Source organism: Lycorma delicatula, chromosome 4 (genome assembly GCF_047948215.1).
Source record: "Lycorma delicatula isolate Av1 chromosome 4, ASM4794821v1, whole genome shotgun sequence".
In the NCBI taxonomy this organism is placed as follows: domain Eukaryota; kingdom Metazoa; phylum Arthropoda; class Insecta; order Hemiptera; family Fulgoridae; genus Lycorma; species Lycorma delicatula.
This window is the reverse complement of record NC_134458.1, coordinates 18,587,137-18,606,708: the sequence shown is the minus strand read 5'-3', so window position 1 is coordinate 18,606,708 and position 19,572 is coordinate 18,587,137. Positions and strand designations below refer to the sequence as shown.

Below are 19,572 nucleotides of genomic sequence, written 5' to 3'. Positions count from 1 at the left end.
CGTCACTATGAAGAATGATTACTACCGCGATAGAAAAAGAGAAAGTCTTTGTCGGAGCAGAACGAGTGGGAGAACAGTGACCCCCACCGTCGTCTTCTTCCTTGTCGTCGTTGCACTCGGTCGATGGCGGGCGATACCAAAACCTCTCCTAACCGTCACAGTTTCGTCCGATGTTAGATTACGTTAAACATTTTGCCGATCGATCTAAAGATTTACGACTAGTTCCATTTAGTAAAAAAATATATAGAGCGGCGATACAGAATTAAAAAATCGCGTACGAGTGAGTCTTTCAGGCACGGTTGAATAAAAATATTCTCCAGTCAGAATGTATTATCGTACGCTTCAGATAATTAATATTATCGTCGGTAACAACTCTCCATTCGATAAAGATCGATTCTATTCTAAGCACGTAAAAAAAAAAGTTTCTTCGGGTATTTTTAAGACTCTTTCATAAATTTAAACGTTAAAAGACTTAACGTACACGAAAGCATTTAAAATACCCCCACCCCCCCCCCACGATAACATCAAGGTGACTATGCGGCAAACCGAACGAGCGCCGCGTGCGGTGTCGAAGATGTTAGTTGGAATTATCCCCACAAAGATGGCGGAAGAAGTACAGGGATAAATTCCCCCTGATCTTCCCTCAGGGTTGTGTTCATATTCAAAGCGGGTCCGAGCCCGATGAGAAGTAACAGACAAAACAAGTTCTCAAATCTCGCTACCGTAACGTGTAGAATTACATAAAGCGCCAAATTCAAATCGCAGAGGACAAAACTGTTAGAAAGCTAACAGGCTATAAAAGAGTACTGCTCCGTGATCAGCAGATTTGTTAAAAACCGAACCGTACGAATTACTGCGACCAGTTACGCCCGGAGTACTATTTGGACAAAATATCGGAAGATTACGGCCATTACGTATTAAAACTGTCACCGTACTACCCTGAACTTAACCCGATCGAGCTGTTTTGGATGAAAGTAATGTCAGATAGGGGAAGAAAATGCGTGACGTTGGCAAAACATCTTTTATTATACTAAAAACAAAACAGAATTTTTTGAGAGAGAGAGAGCTAGCTATATACTTGCAAACCAAAATGTTTACAACATCTTACGATGATAGCGCCGATGAATCTGTTATCAGACATGACGTGGACGGGACAGAAAACCCGTTATCTTCTTTCCTATTTTTCTTTTTTGATAAAATAAAAAAATAAATAAAATGCGCCAAATTAAATAAATTAAGTAAATAAGGATATTTAAAAAATGTGATATAAAAGATCAAATATATAAATAAAAAACATCATTCTGGATAATATAGGGAAACGTACACGTTTACTTTAAAATACAGCGCACTCGCATGTGTTGGCGTTGATATTCGTCGTACCTCCCCACCGATCCATCCCCGCTCACACGTCAACAGAGTTTTTTAAGCATTGACTATTAATAATATTTAAATCGATATAATAATTACTTTTTAACGTTTTTAACGCACGCATACATCAACGTTGTTAAAGTAGCGAATACTACCAAAGCACTCAATAAAAATAACATTAAAAATCAATAAAGCGTCAATATTATTAAAAAAGAAATACAAATAAATAAATATATATATATAGGAGCAGTACTGAATAAATAAAAGGTCGGTTATTAAAACAAACGCACACGTTACCAGCTTTGACTAAAGTCGAGTCATCTACCTTTCTCGGTAGAGACATCATATTATTTTACTCAAGCTATAATTAAAATACTTTGCAAGAGAGCGTTTGCTCATATGAGCGGTACAGATATACGTGAACGCATGTGAACCGGTATTTTTTCAACCGGCTTAAAGGAATTAAATATTAGTTTAAACCGCACACAATTAAAACGGTTTAACACTAAATAAGATTCATAAACTTCAATCGATAAATTTTAGCGGACAGGATACAGCATATTATGTAGCATATTCGCGTGTGCATTTAACGCAAACATACATATATATACACGCGCGCGCACACACACACACAACAGAAACAATAAATTACAAATTAAAAATTGAATAAAGTATAAAGCAACTCCATATTTTCATCCTACATATAATACCTGACTACACTAACAAATAAAGTCAAAAGATCAATACGAAAAAAGTTTAATCTCTGAGACGTAGGCGTCTAGAACGTAGGACGAGCTAATCGCGTCAAGAAGAAAAAGACTAAACCTACATAGAGAATAATACAAACAAATACCGACAAACGTAGGGAAGACTCGAGGTCGTTTTTAAAATGACTATTCTTTAATTTAATAAACGAAAGTCGTCATGTTTAACATAATAAGGTGCAAAGGAAGGCGTTGAACATTTCAACAACGATTTTCAATCTACTACACACGATGCAGAAACTACAACCGAAGTTTAATCTTAAAAAAAATTGTAAACTTTTACAAAAACCGATTAAAAAAAGACCGCGGTGAGGAATCCAATCCGACGGACAAGTCGTAAAACTGAATAAGAAGACGAAAGGTGATACCTTCCGTATCACCTTCCGCAAATCACCATCGCAAATTAAATATGTCTATTCTACAAAGAAATGTCATTTAAGTACGATAAAGAAACAGAATTCGCAAGAGTAAAATCAAACGCCCGCGCGCGTGCACAGAACATGTCCATCACACCGATTATCTGCTTACGTTACACCGGCGACCCACCCATCCTGCCTCCAAATAAAAAGTTTGCGAGTACACCCCGAGTAAAGGTCACAAGCGTTAGACGACGACGTACGAAATAAAATATCTACATGCAGTATTAAGTCATCGGTACCGACATCGAATCGATCGACTATAGAAGCGGTACTCGAACACAAATAATAGGATAGCGTAAAACTCGACTACGGTTTCCGTACGTCGTTAAAATAACACTACGTTTAAATCGTCGCACCTTTCTTAACTACAAAAAAAAAATACGAAAGAGATTAAAATTTGTAATTTTGCAAAGTACTTATTTATAATAAACTTTTTTCTTTTTAGTTTCATTAAACCCAAATATTAGGTTACTTTTTAATCGTACACAGTGCTTTAACTTAGACCGAAAAGTTTGGATTATGACAACATAACACAAAATACTTCATATAAGTATCGACCACTAAACGGTTTAGAATTTATATTGGCAAAAATAGTCCGCATTTTGAAAAAAAAACCGCTACATTTACCAGTGATTCCAATGGTCATTAACAGAATAACATTTGTTTTAATGTGTATCTTTATCGATTTAATTACCCGGTCAAACAATTGTATTGAATATTCGGTATCGGCTACAATATCCAGTCGGTTTCAAAATAAATAAAATCAAATCTGTACATCAATACGATAAAATATAAATAAGTAATTTATATTCTTTAATTCTATTTATTTCAATAAAAAGAATTAATAGCTATTTATAACAACAGGCATTTTTTTTTTAATTAACTTATAGTAATTTTAATGTTGCAGTCGAAACGCTTTTGTTAAACGATATAACTGTTTTCAGTCTGCTGAAGCTGTAAAAAAATAACTTATTCTCTATATATAGACAAGTTATGTTATAAAAAAAAAAAATCAATCGTTCATGGTCGCTACGTTATTGATCAGTAGTTACAAAAAATACCGATAAATAAGTTTTATTTATATTACGATTTCTGCTAAACGATAAATTAATAATGCTTTTTTATTCTTAATATCTTTCAAACTTTACTAACAACAAAAAAAAACGGCTATATATCTAATAAAACAGAAAAAAAATTGAATACGATCGGTATAGTTCTTGAAGGTTCATTTATAAGTCTACATTGGATGATCCGTACCGTTCTAGTGGAATATGTACATCGGTAACGGACAAGTCGCTTGTTTAAATGTAATTTTTATTTCCTTCACCGCTTTATTACGAGTTTCCGGCTTTCTAATGTTTTAAAGGACGTAAATTATCGTACTGTTTCCGTTAAATTACTCGTTACGATGTGAAATACATATTTGTCGTAAAAAAATGCATCGGACGATTTAAAAATCAATTGATCGAATAAAAGGCTTATTATAATAAAGGTTGTTTTGACGAACGATTTCAAATATTCGATGTAATTTCTTCCCGTAGGGCTTCTTCCTAAGAAATGTAGAACATTTAAACATCCATCAATCTCAGCGGCGCATTCTTCAGTGCGTAGTTCACCGACAGGAAATCGATCTCGGGTACCCTGAAACTACATATGAATATGAGGAAGTGATCGATACCCCGCTAACCGCTTACGCGATCAGCTAAAAGCCGATGCAGTACCCGATCGAATTCTACATCGGCGTTTACAATTCAAAGGACTCGAAAATGGTTTTTTTAAATTCTTCAATAAACTGAAAATTAAAAAAAAGGCAAAACCTAAACGTTTTTAATACGAAGAGGGCCGATAATTTTATTACCATTCAAAATAGTTTCGGTTCGCCGGTTGGGATTTGACATTTTTGCGTTCTGTCATTTTTTAAAAAAATAAATTAAAATTTGAAAACTTACCTTAACGACAAAACTTCAACGTTTGTTATTCGCCGCAGAAGACTGACGTCGACGAGTTCACTACCCCTACGAACAAACAAAAAACAACAATATTTTTTATATTTAAAACAAAAACGATGTTAAATAGAATATTCGTTTCCGTATTCGAAAAAATAACTTTTTATTATATCGAAAACGCAGGGCGTTTATTTATGCGAATACATATACGCGTATAAATTGCACGAAAAAATAAAATTAAAGGTAGATAACGTAAATACCTCGAAAGAGATAAAAACCGGTCGGTTCCTGATTTCTGTAGACCTATTTATCGTTAAAAAAAATGTATAAAGACTACACAAATCTACGGCTCGTAAATTTAATTCGAGTAATCGAAAACAATTTTGAAATATCGTTAATGCTTTAATCTCCGACGGTTAATTTAATAAGACGTGATCGGTGATGGTTCGACGGAAAGAAACTACTCACAGCATTAAATGTTTATTTAAATAAATGAAATCGACGATTTAAAGATTATTTAACTTAAAAGATGATTACCGTCAAATCCTGTAGAAGATCGAAACGGTTTAGAATATAAAATTAAATATGCGCCAACCCTTTTTTTTACACAACTGCCCAAAAAGGAGTCTATAACGCCTTATCCTTAGCGTACGGGCCGTGGATACCGTAGATATAGATGGAGTGGGTTCTCGAATGGCACTGAAAAAGACACCGAGAATTGACCAACTTCACTCGGATATATTCTACCATCTGCTGCCTGTCATAAGAGAGCCGCGTGGCAGGCTGTTCACGGGATGCCTTAGCTGGAGCTGCTTCCCGACTTGTTGGAAAGTGGCTTTGGTGAGGGTGCTCTTAAAACCATGAAAGGATCCTAGTGAGGTCGGCAGTTATCGGTTCATCAGCCTCTTGCCGGTAATCGGCAAGTTCCTTGAAAGGCTGGTTGTGGAACGGCTCTGAGAAAACATCGACATGAACTCACTTCTAAATCGAGGCCAGTATGGCTTTTTGAAAAGGATTGGCACCGTTGATTGCACCTTAAATGATCTTGCCGAAGTGGAAAGCGCCGACTGTAAATATGTTTTGGCAATTTTTATAGACATAGAGGCAGCATTTCCTTACTTGTATCGGGTTCTGTCCTCTATGAGTTGGAACGCCGCAATGTTCCCGTAGCCCTGCAGGCCGTAGTACGTGACTATGTGTCTAATCGTACGGCTCTGTTTAAAGATGCGCACCTAGCTGTGGAAAAATCCGTCACCACGGGAAGCCCGCAGGGTTCCGTTCTCGATCCCCTGCTGCTGAAACTGGTATTTGACGGGTTTCTGAGACTGACATTCCCAGACGGAGTCACGGCCCAGGCTTTCGCCGCTGATTGTCTCTTGTTAGTTCGTGGTAATTCACGAACGCAGCTAGAAGACCGGGCGCAGGCGGCTTTGTCGACCGCGAAGGGCTGGATGGACATGAGAAATTTAAAGATTTCTGTGCCCAAAACAAAGTTTATGTTTCTCAAGGGTGCAGACAAATTATCGTACAGTCGTAACCCCCACATTAACTATAAAGGCTGTGTGATCAGCAGAGTTAGAGTTCATAAGTACCTAGGTGGTTTGTTTGATGAGAAGTTGCTATTTAGCAACCATATTAGGCAAGTAGCGGCAGACGCAGTCTCCGTGATACACAAGCTTAGGAGGATTGCTCGAAAGGATTACGGGCTGTCGGGCCGTAATTTTTATATGGTGTACCGAGATGATTTCGAATGTATGACCACTTACGCGGCGTCCGTTTGGGCGCATAGGTTGGAAAGAAATCGAGCACTTATTCAAAATTTAAGGAATGCCCGCCCAGAGCCTTAATTTTATGCACTGGTGTTTTTAAAACAACCTCCTACGTGGCTACCACTGTATTGGGAAAGGCTCTCCCAATCGATTTAGTGGTGAAAGTTCGGGCGGCCATGTGGAAATTGCGAAGAGGCATGGAAACCGAGGTATTTGGGATGCGGTTTCCAGCCGGGCCTGTACGGGAGCAGAAAGGCGATCTCAATCCACCGGTTCTAAATTTCGAAGTTGCCCATCTCCCGCCTGCAAAGGAAGCAAGGCAGCAAGAATGGCACGCCACGACGAAGGGAAAATCCTTGTATAAGTTAATACAGGATTTGGAGGGATGGTATGCCACTCCTTCGTTTTTAAGGGCAACGGGAGCCCGAGTACTCTCAAATCATGTAAATTTAAACAAATATTTGTTTCGGTTTTGCCTGACAGCTGATGAGCTGTGCGTCTGCGGGGAGTTCCATTCGAACGAACACATGATGTTGAGGCGGCCAGAACTCAGGCAACCCTGGAACTTAGAGGTGAAGGGGAAAATTGGCCACTCACAAGCGGAGAATCAATATGGCGAGAGCCGCATTGTCGGACCGTGTGGGAGTCCTTGATGCGCTTGCTTTGTTCAACCCTCATCAGTAGTTTACCTAAGGGAAAATACTCCTACTGCGCTACTGTAGGAAGCTAATTGAGAGATATGGCGGGCTACCAGCCAGATTAAGGCTCTAAGCGCTTTAATGTTTGTCAGGTACTTGCTGGCATTCAGCGGTCTAGGCGTGGCAGCGAATTGCTGTCTTTGACGAGATAAATTAATTACTGATAATCATATATGTTTTAGTAGTTCACGGGTTGCGGCTACCTATTTTAGTGATATATGACAAGGGGGCGGTCGGATACTCAAGCGAGTGGTGTATGGTACCATGCTTATTCCGCTCACGCTTTTAGGTTAGTTCTAGGAGCTAGTTAGGACACTGGTCTCTAAACTGTTTCGTGACTCAGTACCCGTTTGTCGCACAGAAATTCGGTTTCTCATGCTTTAGGTCGACCGAAAGGAGTGGTGGCGGGAGAAATGCCAAGCATACCAAACCACCGTAGAAGCTCAACGACCAAACCGATTTAGATGTATGACCCCCCGTTTATCCTTACATTACGGGAATAGTCATAGGCTACATAAATAAGTACATATGTATGTTTATTTGTAACTACAAGTTCAAAAAAATCTTATTCACGGTAGGTCTGAAAAGTTCCCGAACTAAATTTCTGTAGTCGACACAAGTAGCGCCATCTCTCGGACAACCAAGGAACCATGTAGTAGATGTCTGACGAGAGTATGTGTACAAAATGTCACCGCGTTTCGTCACTCCAGTCTCGAGTTACATTTAGTCGCCTATGTTGTTTTCATGTGGCCATGTGCGAGCTCGCAAAATTGAACAGAGAAACGCGATGAAATTTTGTGTTTAACTTCAAAAAACTTTCGTTGGAACTTCTATGATACAGCAATCATTAGATGATGAAGTCGCATCTCGAACTACAACATGCACGTGGTGGAAGCGGTTTAAAGACGGTAGAGAGTCGTTGGATGATGACGAACGAAGCGGTTCACGACGAAAACGTTGCGCTGCTGCTCAAACAACCTCATCTTACCCTTCGGGTCATAGCAGAAGAGCTAATCACTGGTAAAGACGAGGTATATAAAATTCTAACAGAAAAAATGAACCGCCGAAAGGTGTGCTCTCGTTCAGTTCCACACTTCTTGACCAAAGAAGAAAAACAGGTGCGCTCAAGACTTCCTTGAAACTGCCGATAGCGACCCGAATTTTCTGCAAACAATTGAAACTGGGAATGAAAGCCGGTGCTTCATGTATGATCCGCAAACCAAGCGTCAATCCGCTGCTTGGTTGAGTCCTGGAGCACAAAGACCGGCGAAAGTTAGGCAGCAAAAATCAAGAGTGAAAACAATGTTGATTACATTCTTCGACTCAAAGGGCCTGATTCATCATGAATTTGCCCCGACTGGTCAAACCGTGAATTCTAAACTTTATTTGGAAGTAATGAAACGCCTAATGCGTCGCATTCATCGAATTCAGCCCGAATACGGGATCCGGGCAGTTGGACTTCCTTGGACGACAATGCTCCGGCATACAAGGCAACATTTTTACACGTTATTATGCCGCAAATCGAATCACTGACTTATCCCATCAGCCCTATTCACCCGACTTGGCTCCAGCAGTCTATTTTCTGTTCCCAAAACTCAAGCTGAAGATGAAAGGCCGCGTTTTCGACGATAATACGAATGAATCTTGCTCAATGATCACTAAAAAGTATTAAATAAAAACAAATATAAAAATTAAAAAATACGACTGCCAAAAAATAAATAAATCGAACTAAAAAAAACCTTGTTTTCTTTTTTTTTTAGTTCGATTTATTTAATTTTTTTACTTTTTTTAAATTTTTATAATTGTTTTTATTATTACACATCCACGTAATGAACTTTCTCCGGTTTTTTTTTTTAAATTTAGATGCTTAAATTCTTTATAATGTTATTAAAATAATAAAATGAAGGAAAAAACAATTCACAAGTTCAGTGTTTGCATTGTAATTATATTACATCCCGTTAAAGCCAATCATGGCTGGGAACGGGGGAGGGGGTCGCGACCAGAAGCGTCACAAGGCGGGTGTCTTCCCCTACGGGGTTGGGATGTAATTATATTAAGATCCAAGATTTTTTATTTACTAAATCTATATTTTGTTTTGTTTTCGCGTGTATCTGTACCCCTAAATAAATATATTATTCGTTATTTTAATACTGCGCAATTTTAACGCGATTAACTTTGACCGAGACGGTAAAGATCCCAAATTGAGAAAAACAAATTACGAATCGTATGACTAAATTACATTTAAATGTTAAAATAAAAGATCTTAATAGAAAAAATATAACAGTTTGATTAGAAAGTTTGAGGTACAACTTGGTCAAATAAAAAATTCCAAAGGTCGGCTACTATAACCACAAAACCGTGCACCATTATTGTCCCTCGCACGAGAAACGCATTCGCAAAACACAATAAAATTTACGAACCTCCCGCACAAACTCCCCTTATATCTTTTGTTTAAATCTTTTTATTAGAAAAATTTCTTAAACTAATTGAAATCTGTAACTAAAAAAAAGATGATACTTTCTAATTAAATGTAGTTACGTTAATTACACAGGTCAAGAAAAAGTTTGGAACCGAGATATAAAAGAAGGTGAATTAGAATGTATTTTTTATGCTGAATCTTAAAATGAAATCAGTTTATTTTCATCACCCTCAGATTATTAGATATGACCCTTTAAAATATTGAGAAACTTCTTAAATAATGAATACAAAAATAAATACAATTAAAATTCCTATCTTTATTTTGCCAACATTTAAGTTTATCCTTATTTCTTATTTTCCTTTTGTGTTCGGTGAAGTCTTTTCTTTTCATCATCCGGTAGGAGTCATTCATCGTAGATTCATCCTGTCAGCCTCGTAAACGTTGTTCCACCTGCAAAATATATCTTGGTGGAACCTTTCTCCTCGTTCGTCGCTGATATTACCCGAATTTAAAGGGAAAAAGTCCAAATGAGAATGTAAAAAATTAATTTTCAATGACATCTGCAGCCTAAATTTTTGTACTTCACTAAGAATTCATTTATAAGCCGAACATGGTATTTAGCTTTTTTGTCTCCGAGTAAACCAGTAACGACATTTTTGAATGACTTCCATGCCGCTAGTTCTTTACACGATTCAGTTTGTTGTCAAATATATTTTCAGGAATTAATTTTCTTATTTGCGGCCCGAAGAACATTCCCTCTTTTTATTTGGCTTCACTTAAATCATAAAAAAAAACCTCGGCTCCATCATAAAAACCTCGTCTCCGTCTTTATCTAATGCTTTTACAAATTTCTTCATCAGACCTAGTTTAATGTGTAAAGGTGGTAAAATGATATGATCTGCTTCGACAAGGGGAATATTGACAAAATGTTCCTTTCCTGGGGTAAACTTATTTCTTTTTGGCCGGTCTTTAACTGAGTAGTCTTTATGTGTAGCCCGACTACTCCGCAAACACAAGAAACACATATATTTTGTAAAGTCACTCTGGAGACCGAGAGGAAGCCCTATCGCTTTCAGGTCACCGATGATTCGCCGTTAAGTGTCCATCGTACTTAATAACTTATACAATTTTTGACATACTTTCATATATTTCTTTCACTCCAGCAGCATGTGCTACCGGTATAGAAGAAAAATTATTCGAGTTATGCAACAACATTGCCTTACAGCTTCGTTTTGATGAGTCTATAAATAAACGCCGATCATGAATAACGTATTCGATGTCCGACTCAGACATTAGCCCCTTAACATCACGACAAGAACAAATTAAACCACCTCTTCTAAACTATTTCAGTAGATTATGATTCAGTTTCTATATACTGAAATTTTAGTATCTTTGTTTAATAAATTCCACCCTTTAAGACGCGACCCTAGGAGTTCTGCACTCGTTTCTACAATACAAATCACGAATTAGATCGCTCAGTTCTGCTTATTCCATGAGAGGAGGTTCAGTAATTTTATTTTCCGGAATGTAATTGAAGTTGAGGATTCATCGGTTGAGCCTTCAAGGAATTGGAAATTTCTTTCCAAGAAGTTGGAGCGATGTATTTCAACACCGTGAAGTACTGGTCTCATAGCTGAACGAACATTTGTTTGGGTATGCGGTACTGCTTTTATTGTTTGAATCGAAACCAGTAACATTTGTTAAGCAAAATAGTAGTCATCATAATGGATAGTAGGTTCTCGCCAAATCATAGGTACTTCAGCCTCTTGCCGGTTCTCGGCAAGTTGCTTGAATGGCTGGTTGTGGAACGGCTCTGGGAAAGCATCGATATGAACTGTTTTCTAAATCGAGGCCAATATGGCATCATGAAAGGGGTTGGCACCGAGGATTGCAACTTAAATGCTCTTGCCGAGGTGGAAAGCGCCGACTGCAAATATGTTTTGGCAATTTTTATTTATATAGAGGCAGCATTTCCTTCCTTCTGTTGGAGTTCTGTCCTCTATGAATTGGAACGCCGCAATGTTCCCGAAGCCCTGCAGGCCGTGGTAAGAGACTATTTGTCTAATCGTACGGCTCTGTTTAAGGATGCGCACCTAGTTGTGGAAAAGTCCGTCACCAGGGGAAGCCCGCAGGGTTCCGTTCTCGGTCCCCTGCTGTGGAACCTGGTGTTTGGCGGATTTCTAGGGTTGACATTCTCAGAAGGGGTCACGGCCCAGGCTTTCGCCGATGACTGTCTCCTTTTAGTTCGTGGTTTTTCACGACCGCAGCTAGAAAATAGGGCGCAGGCGGCTTTGTCAATCGCCGAGGGCTGGATGGACATGCAAAATTTAAAGATTTCTGTGCCCAAGACGAAGTTTATGCTTCTAAAGGATGCAGACAAATTATCGTGCAATCGTAACCCCCATATTAAGTATAAAGGCTCTGTAATAAGCCGAGTAAGGGTTCATAAGTACCTATGTGTTTGATGATAAGTTGCTTTTTAGTAACCACATTAAGCAAGTTGCGGCGGACGCTGTCTCTGTGATGCACAAGCTTAGAAGGATTGCTCGGAAGGATTACGGGCTGTCGGGCCGCCAAATGTACTTGGTGTACCGAGGGGTCTTCGGGAGTATGATCGCATACGCGGCGCCAGTTTGGGCGCATAGGATGGAGAGAAATAGAGCACTGCTTCAAAATTTTAGGAGTGCCCAGCGCAGAGCCTTGATAGTATGCACTGGTGTTTTTAAAACAACCTCCTACGAGGCTACTACCGTATTGGGAAAGGGTCTCCCAATCGATTTAGTGGTGAAAGTTCGGGCAGCGGAGGCATTTGGGATGCGGTTTCCAGCCGGGCTAGAACCGGAGCGGAACGGTGATCACAATGCACCGGAACAAAATTTCGTTCAATCGTCCATCTCCCGTCTGCGAAAGAGGCTATGGAGCCTCGCGATGGAGGCATGGCAGCTTGAATGGCACACCACGGCTAAGGGAAGATCCTCGTATAGGTTTATACAGGATTTGGGGGGATGGTATGCCTCGAGTTCGTTCTTAAGGGCGGCGGGTGCCCAGGTGCTCACCAACCATGTAAATTTGAAACAATATCTGTTTCGGTTTCGCCTAGCGGCTGATGAGTTGTGTGTCTGCGGGGAGATCCAGTCGAACCTGCATATCATGTTCGACTGCCCCGCTCTTGGGGAGGGGGCAGGTATCGAGCCACCCTGGAACTTAGTGGTCAGGGGGGAAACTTGGCCGCTTACAAACGGCTAGTCAGTGTGGCGAGAGCCGCATTGTCGGACCGTGTGGGAGTTCCTCGATGAGGTTGCGATGTTCAACCGTCATCGTTAACTTTAAGGGTTAGTATAAAGTAATACGGATTCCTATAGCGCTGCTGTGGGAAGCCTTTCTCAAGATAATTTTTTTTTTTTTTTTGGCGAAAAACTGTTGAACGTTATCATCGCCGGATTTTCATTTTATTTTTTATTTATTTTTTTTTTTTTAAATAAATATATAAATAAAAGTAATTAAAGCTGTTAGATAAAATTAAAACTACTATCACAGGAAACAAAATCCGGAATGGGTGTAAAAGGCCCATTCTCGGATAACAAAATCACTAACATGTAACTTAAAACTACGTTAAAAACTATCATATTAAAAATAAATAAAACGTAAAACTAAAAAAGGAGATAAAACTTAAAACTATTATGTTTAAAGTCTTACAACTAATATCACAAAAATCTTACAACTAATATCACAGACGAATTTAAAAAACATAAAAAAAAACAACAAAATATGAATATATATATATATATATATATACATAAAAATTACGATAGAGTGTAAAAGGCTCGCTACTCGGATAACAACAACAATACATAGGACAGTACATACAATTACAATACAAAACAATACATACTAATTAATTTTTTTGTATTAACCCTATACTACGCAAAAACAGAAACATCCGGTTTAAAACCTCTTTATCATTACACAAGATACCACGGATGTTTCTGGGTAGTTTAAATTTACGACGCAACACCGCATAACATATGCAGTCCACGAGTATGTGGCGCACAGTCACGCGGCTGTTGCATCGTGCGCATAGAGGTGCTTGTCCTCTTGTCAATAGGTACTCGTGTGTCCTATCCGCAATCGACAGAGAACTACTTCCTCACGCCGGGGTTTTCTGTATGAGGAGTCCCATGGTAACACAGAATCTTTAATCTGACGGAGTTTATTATCAACGGTAGCCGTCCAGTCACCTTGCTCTTAGTAATTGTTTTGCATAGTTAATGAAATCAGAAGTAGCAACTCGGGTGGTGAAAGGAGGCTGGTTACATGCTTCTTTGGCAGCGGAATCTGCATGTTCATTACCTGGAATCCCTACGTGGCTAGGAACCCAGCAAAAACTTACTTCTGTGTTGCGATTATTCAACTCAGCGATTGCGTTATAAATTTCAATGACGATAGGATGTTTGGAATAAAAGTTTTTTAAGGCTTGGAGAGCACTACACGAGTCACTGCAAATAAGAATTTTTCTATATTTAGGGTTAATGATGTTTAGAGCCTTATATAGAGCCCAATCCATCTCCGTGGCCTTCTTTTAATCTCGCAGTCTACACCGAAACCAATAATAATTGGTCTATGATCACTGCCGTGAATGTCATCACAAACAGACCAATTAAAATGAGGGAGCACATTCGGTGAGCATATGGAGAGATCAATGTTAGATACAGTACCAGATGACAAGGACATGAATGTGTGTGTTCCATTATTCAGTAGGCAAAGGTCAAAGTCTTGTCTCAATCTGTTTATCATATTTCCTCGAGTGGAGCAGAAGGTTGAGCCCCATGAAATATGATGGGCATGGAAGTCTCCGACTATTAACGATGGAGATGGTATTTGCGTGAGGAGATTTGAGACATCTAAAGCACTGAACTCAGTGTTCGGTGAGAGATACAGATTGCAGATATGCAATTTGAAGGGAATAGAGACCTTTACTGCAATAGCAGGAATGACAGTGGTTAGTTGAATTCTTGTAGCTGACACCCCATTCTTCATGAAAATCGCTACTCCACCACTCTCCCTACTGTCTACTAGGCAGTCGTATCTCTCACAGAAGTATCCTCTGAGTGTAATTGGGTCATGTTGCAGAAGGTGAGTTTCTTGGAAACACATGATTAGTGGATAATGTGCGTGCGCTAGTACTCTAATATCTTCAATGCGGGACCGAATACCTCTAACATTCCACTGAATAATGTTCATAAGTGTAAAAAAATAAATAAAAATATTAAATTTCGGAAATTATATAAAAATTAGTTGTACGTGATTCGGTTTTTCTTTTTTGTATTTTTTATTTTAAAGAACTCCGATGCCCTAGGGTCGGGTGGTTTTTCAACCATATCCTCCAGTAAATGAGGTGATGGTGGAGGAGATTTATTTGAATGGGATGCTGCAGTTAACATCCCAGAGGTGTTGGTTATGTGGGTTCCCTTTACGGGGAGCTTATTAGGTGGCTTAATGCCAACTGTGATAGTCGCTACTCGTGCCGGTACGACTTTGGGAGCAGGAACTTTCGTGTGTATCACACTGTTGGATTCACTAACTGCGACGAAAGACGTTTTCTTCATCTTTGTCAGCTCTGAGATAGTGGCTGTAAGTGAAGTTACTTGATCAGAAAGCATCTGAACAAGTTTTTTAAGCTCATTGCAGGATCCGCACTGCTGATTATTAACATTTGTAGGAATTTGTTTAGATGTAGCGGTGGCAAAAGATACATCTGGTTTAACCAGGTTCCGTGAATTATTTAACTTTTTGTATTCTCTTCGTGCGGCCGGGAAAGATAGCTTTTGCTCCGTACAGATTTTGAGAATTGCCTTTTCTTCTTTAAAGATTGGGCAATCTCGGGAGCGGGCTGTATGTGGACCACTGCAGTTTGCGCATTTTTCACTTTCTTCGCAGTTAGTGTCATTGTGACCTTCTTTAGCACATCGAGCACAGATCTCAGTTTTTGTACAAGATGTTGTAGTGTGACCAAAACCTTGGCATCTGAAACATCGCCGTGGGTTGGGTATGAATGGTCGTACCCGAACCGAGAGGTAACCCACTTTAATCTTTTCTGGTGGAACAGGGAGATTAAATGTTAATATATTTTTAGTGTTCAAGTCTAAAGATTTGTAGTTCTCTTCCATAGGACTTTTATCCTCGTTAGACAAAGCTGATCGAGGTCTCTTCACAAGACTTCATTTGGTGGTTTTTTCAGATGGACCACCAACCATCTTGGAATTTAATATAGGAACAGAAATTTTGGTCCCACGAGTACCGGCGAAAAATGGACCACTCCAGCAGAGCGCACGCGTACTGGAGCTAGAGCTAAGTACAACTGGGTTCGCCCTGGTGCCCAGAGGAAATCGTTCGAGACTCACTACGTAGAGCCGTTCACCCATCGGCATGATTTGTTCCCACCTTGGGTTACGGTTGCGTTTCGTAAGATGTCGCAACACCACCGAGTGTTAATGTAAGAAATATCAGTGTTAGGATATTGTTGTGTAATTGTGTAAGTATATATGTTGTAATTTATGTAGTGTTCTTGGTGTAGTATATGTGTATGATTTAAAGTGTTCTGCAGCTCGCTGTATAGTGGGAAGAATATCTGCAGAGGCTAGGCTCGCTGGGGACGCCAACCCCCAAAGTCTTAAAGAATAAGACTCCCCGTCGGAGTTCTCAAGATAATGGCTGGCCACCAGCCAGATAAGCTCCAAGCGCTGTTAATGGTGAATAGGTAGTAGCTGGCATACAGCGACCGAGGCGTGGCAGCTTAAATTGCTGTCTTTTAATGTAATTTAACTTCGATAGTTTTTAATTGTAACAAGGGGTGCGCCTCCCCGATTTAGTTTTATTGTTGACAAGTCAGCGGTTGGGACACGTAAGCGGGTGGTGTACAGCAACCTGCTTAATCCGCTCACGCTGATAGGTAGCTCATTAGGAGCGTATAGGATCGAGGTCGTTATACCGTTTTTAGAGGTACAGTAGCCGTTTCTTGGCACGGACATTTGGTCTATGCTCTAGGGCGACCGAATGGGGTGGTGGCGGGAGAGATGCCAGTTAACCAAATTAAAATCATAGGTACGCCAGAAGGCAAACGCTCTATCTTTCCTTTTAACCACTGGGTTAGTTAAATGTAGCACTTGATGCATGCTATATGTGGAGCCCAGGATTTATCTTGTCTCCCAAGGGACAGTGAAAATAATGTTTTGATTATACAAACATAACAAAAAATATTTGGAGAATTTTTACAAGCCCGAGTTTTATTCATTGTAAAATTCAAAATGTTTTAATGAATGAAAGTAAACAGAAATACTTACTTAATTATAAAAATAATTATTAATTTATAAATACTTAATTACTTAAAATACTTCATAAATTGTTACACTGTGGAGTGAAACAAAACACACAACTTAACAAACCTTGATGTTCAATAAAATAATAACAAAAGTTGTTCTATCATAAAAATCTTTCACTAAATTTACGGCATTACTTATGAAACAATCTTTATAATATGTGTATGATAAAACCACTACCACAACTAAAAAACACAGCAAGTCATACCATGAGCTGAACTCATACTGAAGAAAATTTCATCACATTGAATTACTCATTACTTGACTCACTGACATGTTTATACGTGTCTGGCAACAAGAAATGACATCATTCAACTGTTACGTATCAAATAAAGGTCTACAGCATCAATCACAATATAAATCAGATGAAAATAAGCAAACATACAGATATACTAACTTAACTGTATTGTTTGTTCCATGAATGATGGAACAAATAAATTTAAGGGGTTGTAACTTAAGAACATTACATGATAGACTCACATTCAGCATATTTCAGATATTACATATTACAGACAGGAAGTTTTATTGTTAAATGAATAATCCACTGTTTCATGACAGAAAGGAGTACATTAATTTGTTGTATTTATTGTTCTGCCTGTCCTTGTCTTTCTTATGGCTATAACACATGTAAAACACCAAAGGTATAAGAGGACCTGAGCTGCTTTCAACAGGATTAATGATGTGTGCCCTATTGAAAATCCCTGCGGTAAACAGAATAAAGATGTCACTTTTAGAATATAATTACAAACTACTTTTTGGTCAGCTTCATGTGCCAGTATATAATCATATGATCAGCAAAGAGAAGAAGGCGAAAACTAGTTCAGTCTGCTTTCCTAAAAAATTCTGGCATGGGAGCTGTAATTCCTGAGATTGGCTATATTATTTTGAATAATAATTTGTGACTCATATCAAGTTACATACAGCCATTACAGTAGTAGTTTTTAATACACATGAAAAATAAATTGCTATTTGGCATTCTTAAAATAAAAGTTAAAAAAAAACATTAAATAAAAAATGAAGGATATGCACAATATCTTGAACAAATATTAAATTCATTTTAATAACCGATTTGAAAATTAAAATAAAATTTTGAAAAGGATATATAAATCAATAGCTTCTTTTGAGAGTGATGATAATAAAATAACTATCAGTTGTTATAATTAAGTATGATGTGATTTTAAGCAACTTTATAACATCTTATAGAACTGTGAAGAAATTTTTAACAATACTGAATTCGCCACAGATGTTACACAGGCCAATACAAAAATTTTAATCAGAGTAATGTTTGTGACAAAATTATATACTTAATTTAATAAGTGTGTGGAAGGACTTGTTTTTTTGCTCACAGAATAAATAAGCAAAACAATCAAAAACACTAATTTTTTCATGTTGTGTTGTTTTTCATGATTTTTTTGTGATAATATTGTTTACAGATAAATCTTTATTCAAATTTATAATTTAAATTAACTGAAACAACATTAATATAATAAATTAAAACAACTCCAAACATATTACATTTTCCAATCAGCAGCAAATCATCAAAACTGGTCGCATAGAAAACACAGGTCTTAGAATCTTGAAAATACGTAATAAAAAAAATATATAAAAAGTAAATTTATGTACTTTCTACACGCGCACTAATAATAAAGTATAATACAACTTAAAAGAATGAAAGGACAAAACTTTACGCATTTTTCAATTTCTTAACGTAGAGTTTGGGAGAAAACAATTCACATAAAACGGATGGACTACCGTTAAACATCACTTACGACGCAAATTTCCTCAAGTAAGATTGTTATATAATCATTATTATTATTACAGATAATTTTAAACAAAACAATCGTTCTAACTTAAATCAAAAGAGTTAACAAGATATTTTAGGTTATCCCATTATTAAAATATAGCGAAACAAATGAAATCAAAATGGCACTACAAAAATGTTTATTATAACTTAATTATACATGTACAAAAGAACAAGATAAAGGAATCACAACTCACCAACAATTAAGCTTTTTGATAGCTGCTAGATTAGATTGTCTAGTTCTGGCAATCACCATTTCCTCAGTCAACCGCGCCATGTTTTTAATTTTACCAAAACAACTTGTCTAAAAAGTGTTACTACATAGTATCAACATGTTAAAAATGAGTATACTATTTATTGGTTTTAATTACTTCAGCAAAAATGTCAAGGTAGAAAACTAGCTCGATTCATGTAAACAATCACTAAAACTCTACCACCTCTCTCACGAACTTTCCAGCGACGACTGATAGCTTCCGCCGTTGACAAGTCAGAGCCGCCCACACATCTAGGTAGCAGCACAGTCTCACAACTATACCGACTTAGGAACTAAGCAAGCTTTTTAAATGTAAATTATCACTATGAATTATTTCTACCGCAAATATCTCTAAATTATTCTTTAGGTATCGTTGTTTTATCATCCAAACTATTTTCAGAGGTACGTTTACCTGAATCCCAATGCTGATTTTATGCTGTGATATCGTAAAGAACTATTACTATTTCATCGAAAAGTTACACTTCTTACTTTCATTGACGAGACCAATGTAAAAGACAACATATCTGACCAGCATTCGTAACACTAAAAGCACGTCTAATCATAAATAATCCAGGAAAAAGACAAAATATTCTTAGTTTTTAGTTAAAATTAATATTTTTCATTAGAATCACATTTGTACAAAATAATATGCAACTCATCTTTACTACTTTTTTTATTAGTACTATTTGATTTAACCAAAAAATGTAATACAAAATCTCTTATTATTTGTATTGAATAGTTTACCTTTCAACACACACA

At 37.8% G+C, this 19,572-nt stretch overlaps 1 protein-coding gene across 3 annotated transcripts in view; it reads right to left on the bottom strand.

Moving 5' to 3' along the window:
• Positions 1-19,011, bottom strand: part of LOC142323155 (uncharacterized) — a 132,152-nt gene extending 113,141 nt beyond the window's left edge. For all 3 annotated transcript variants that reach the window (XM_075362430.1, XM_075362432.1, XM_075362431.1), the window contains exons 1-2: positions 18,758-19,011; positions 4,501-4,566 (exon numbers count right to left, since the gene is read on the bottom strand). In XM_075362430.1, coding sequence (XP_075218545.1) covers positions 4,501-4,566; positions 18,758-18,837 — 146 coding nt within the window. In that variant the 5' untranslated portion in view covers positions 18,838-19,011. The remainder of the gene's footprint in view (positions 1-4,500; positions 4,567-18,757) is intronic.
• Positions 19,012-19,572: the final 561 nt, after the last annotated feature.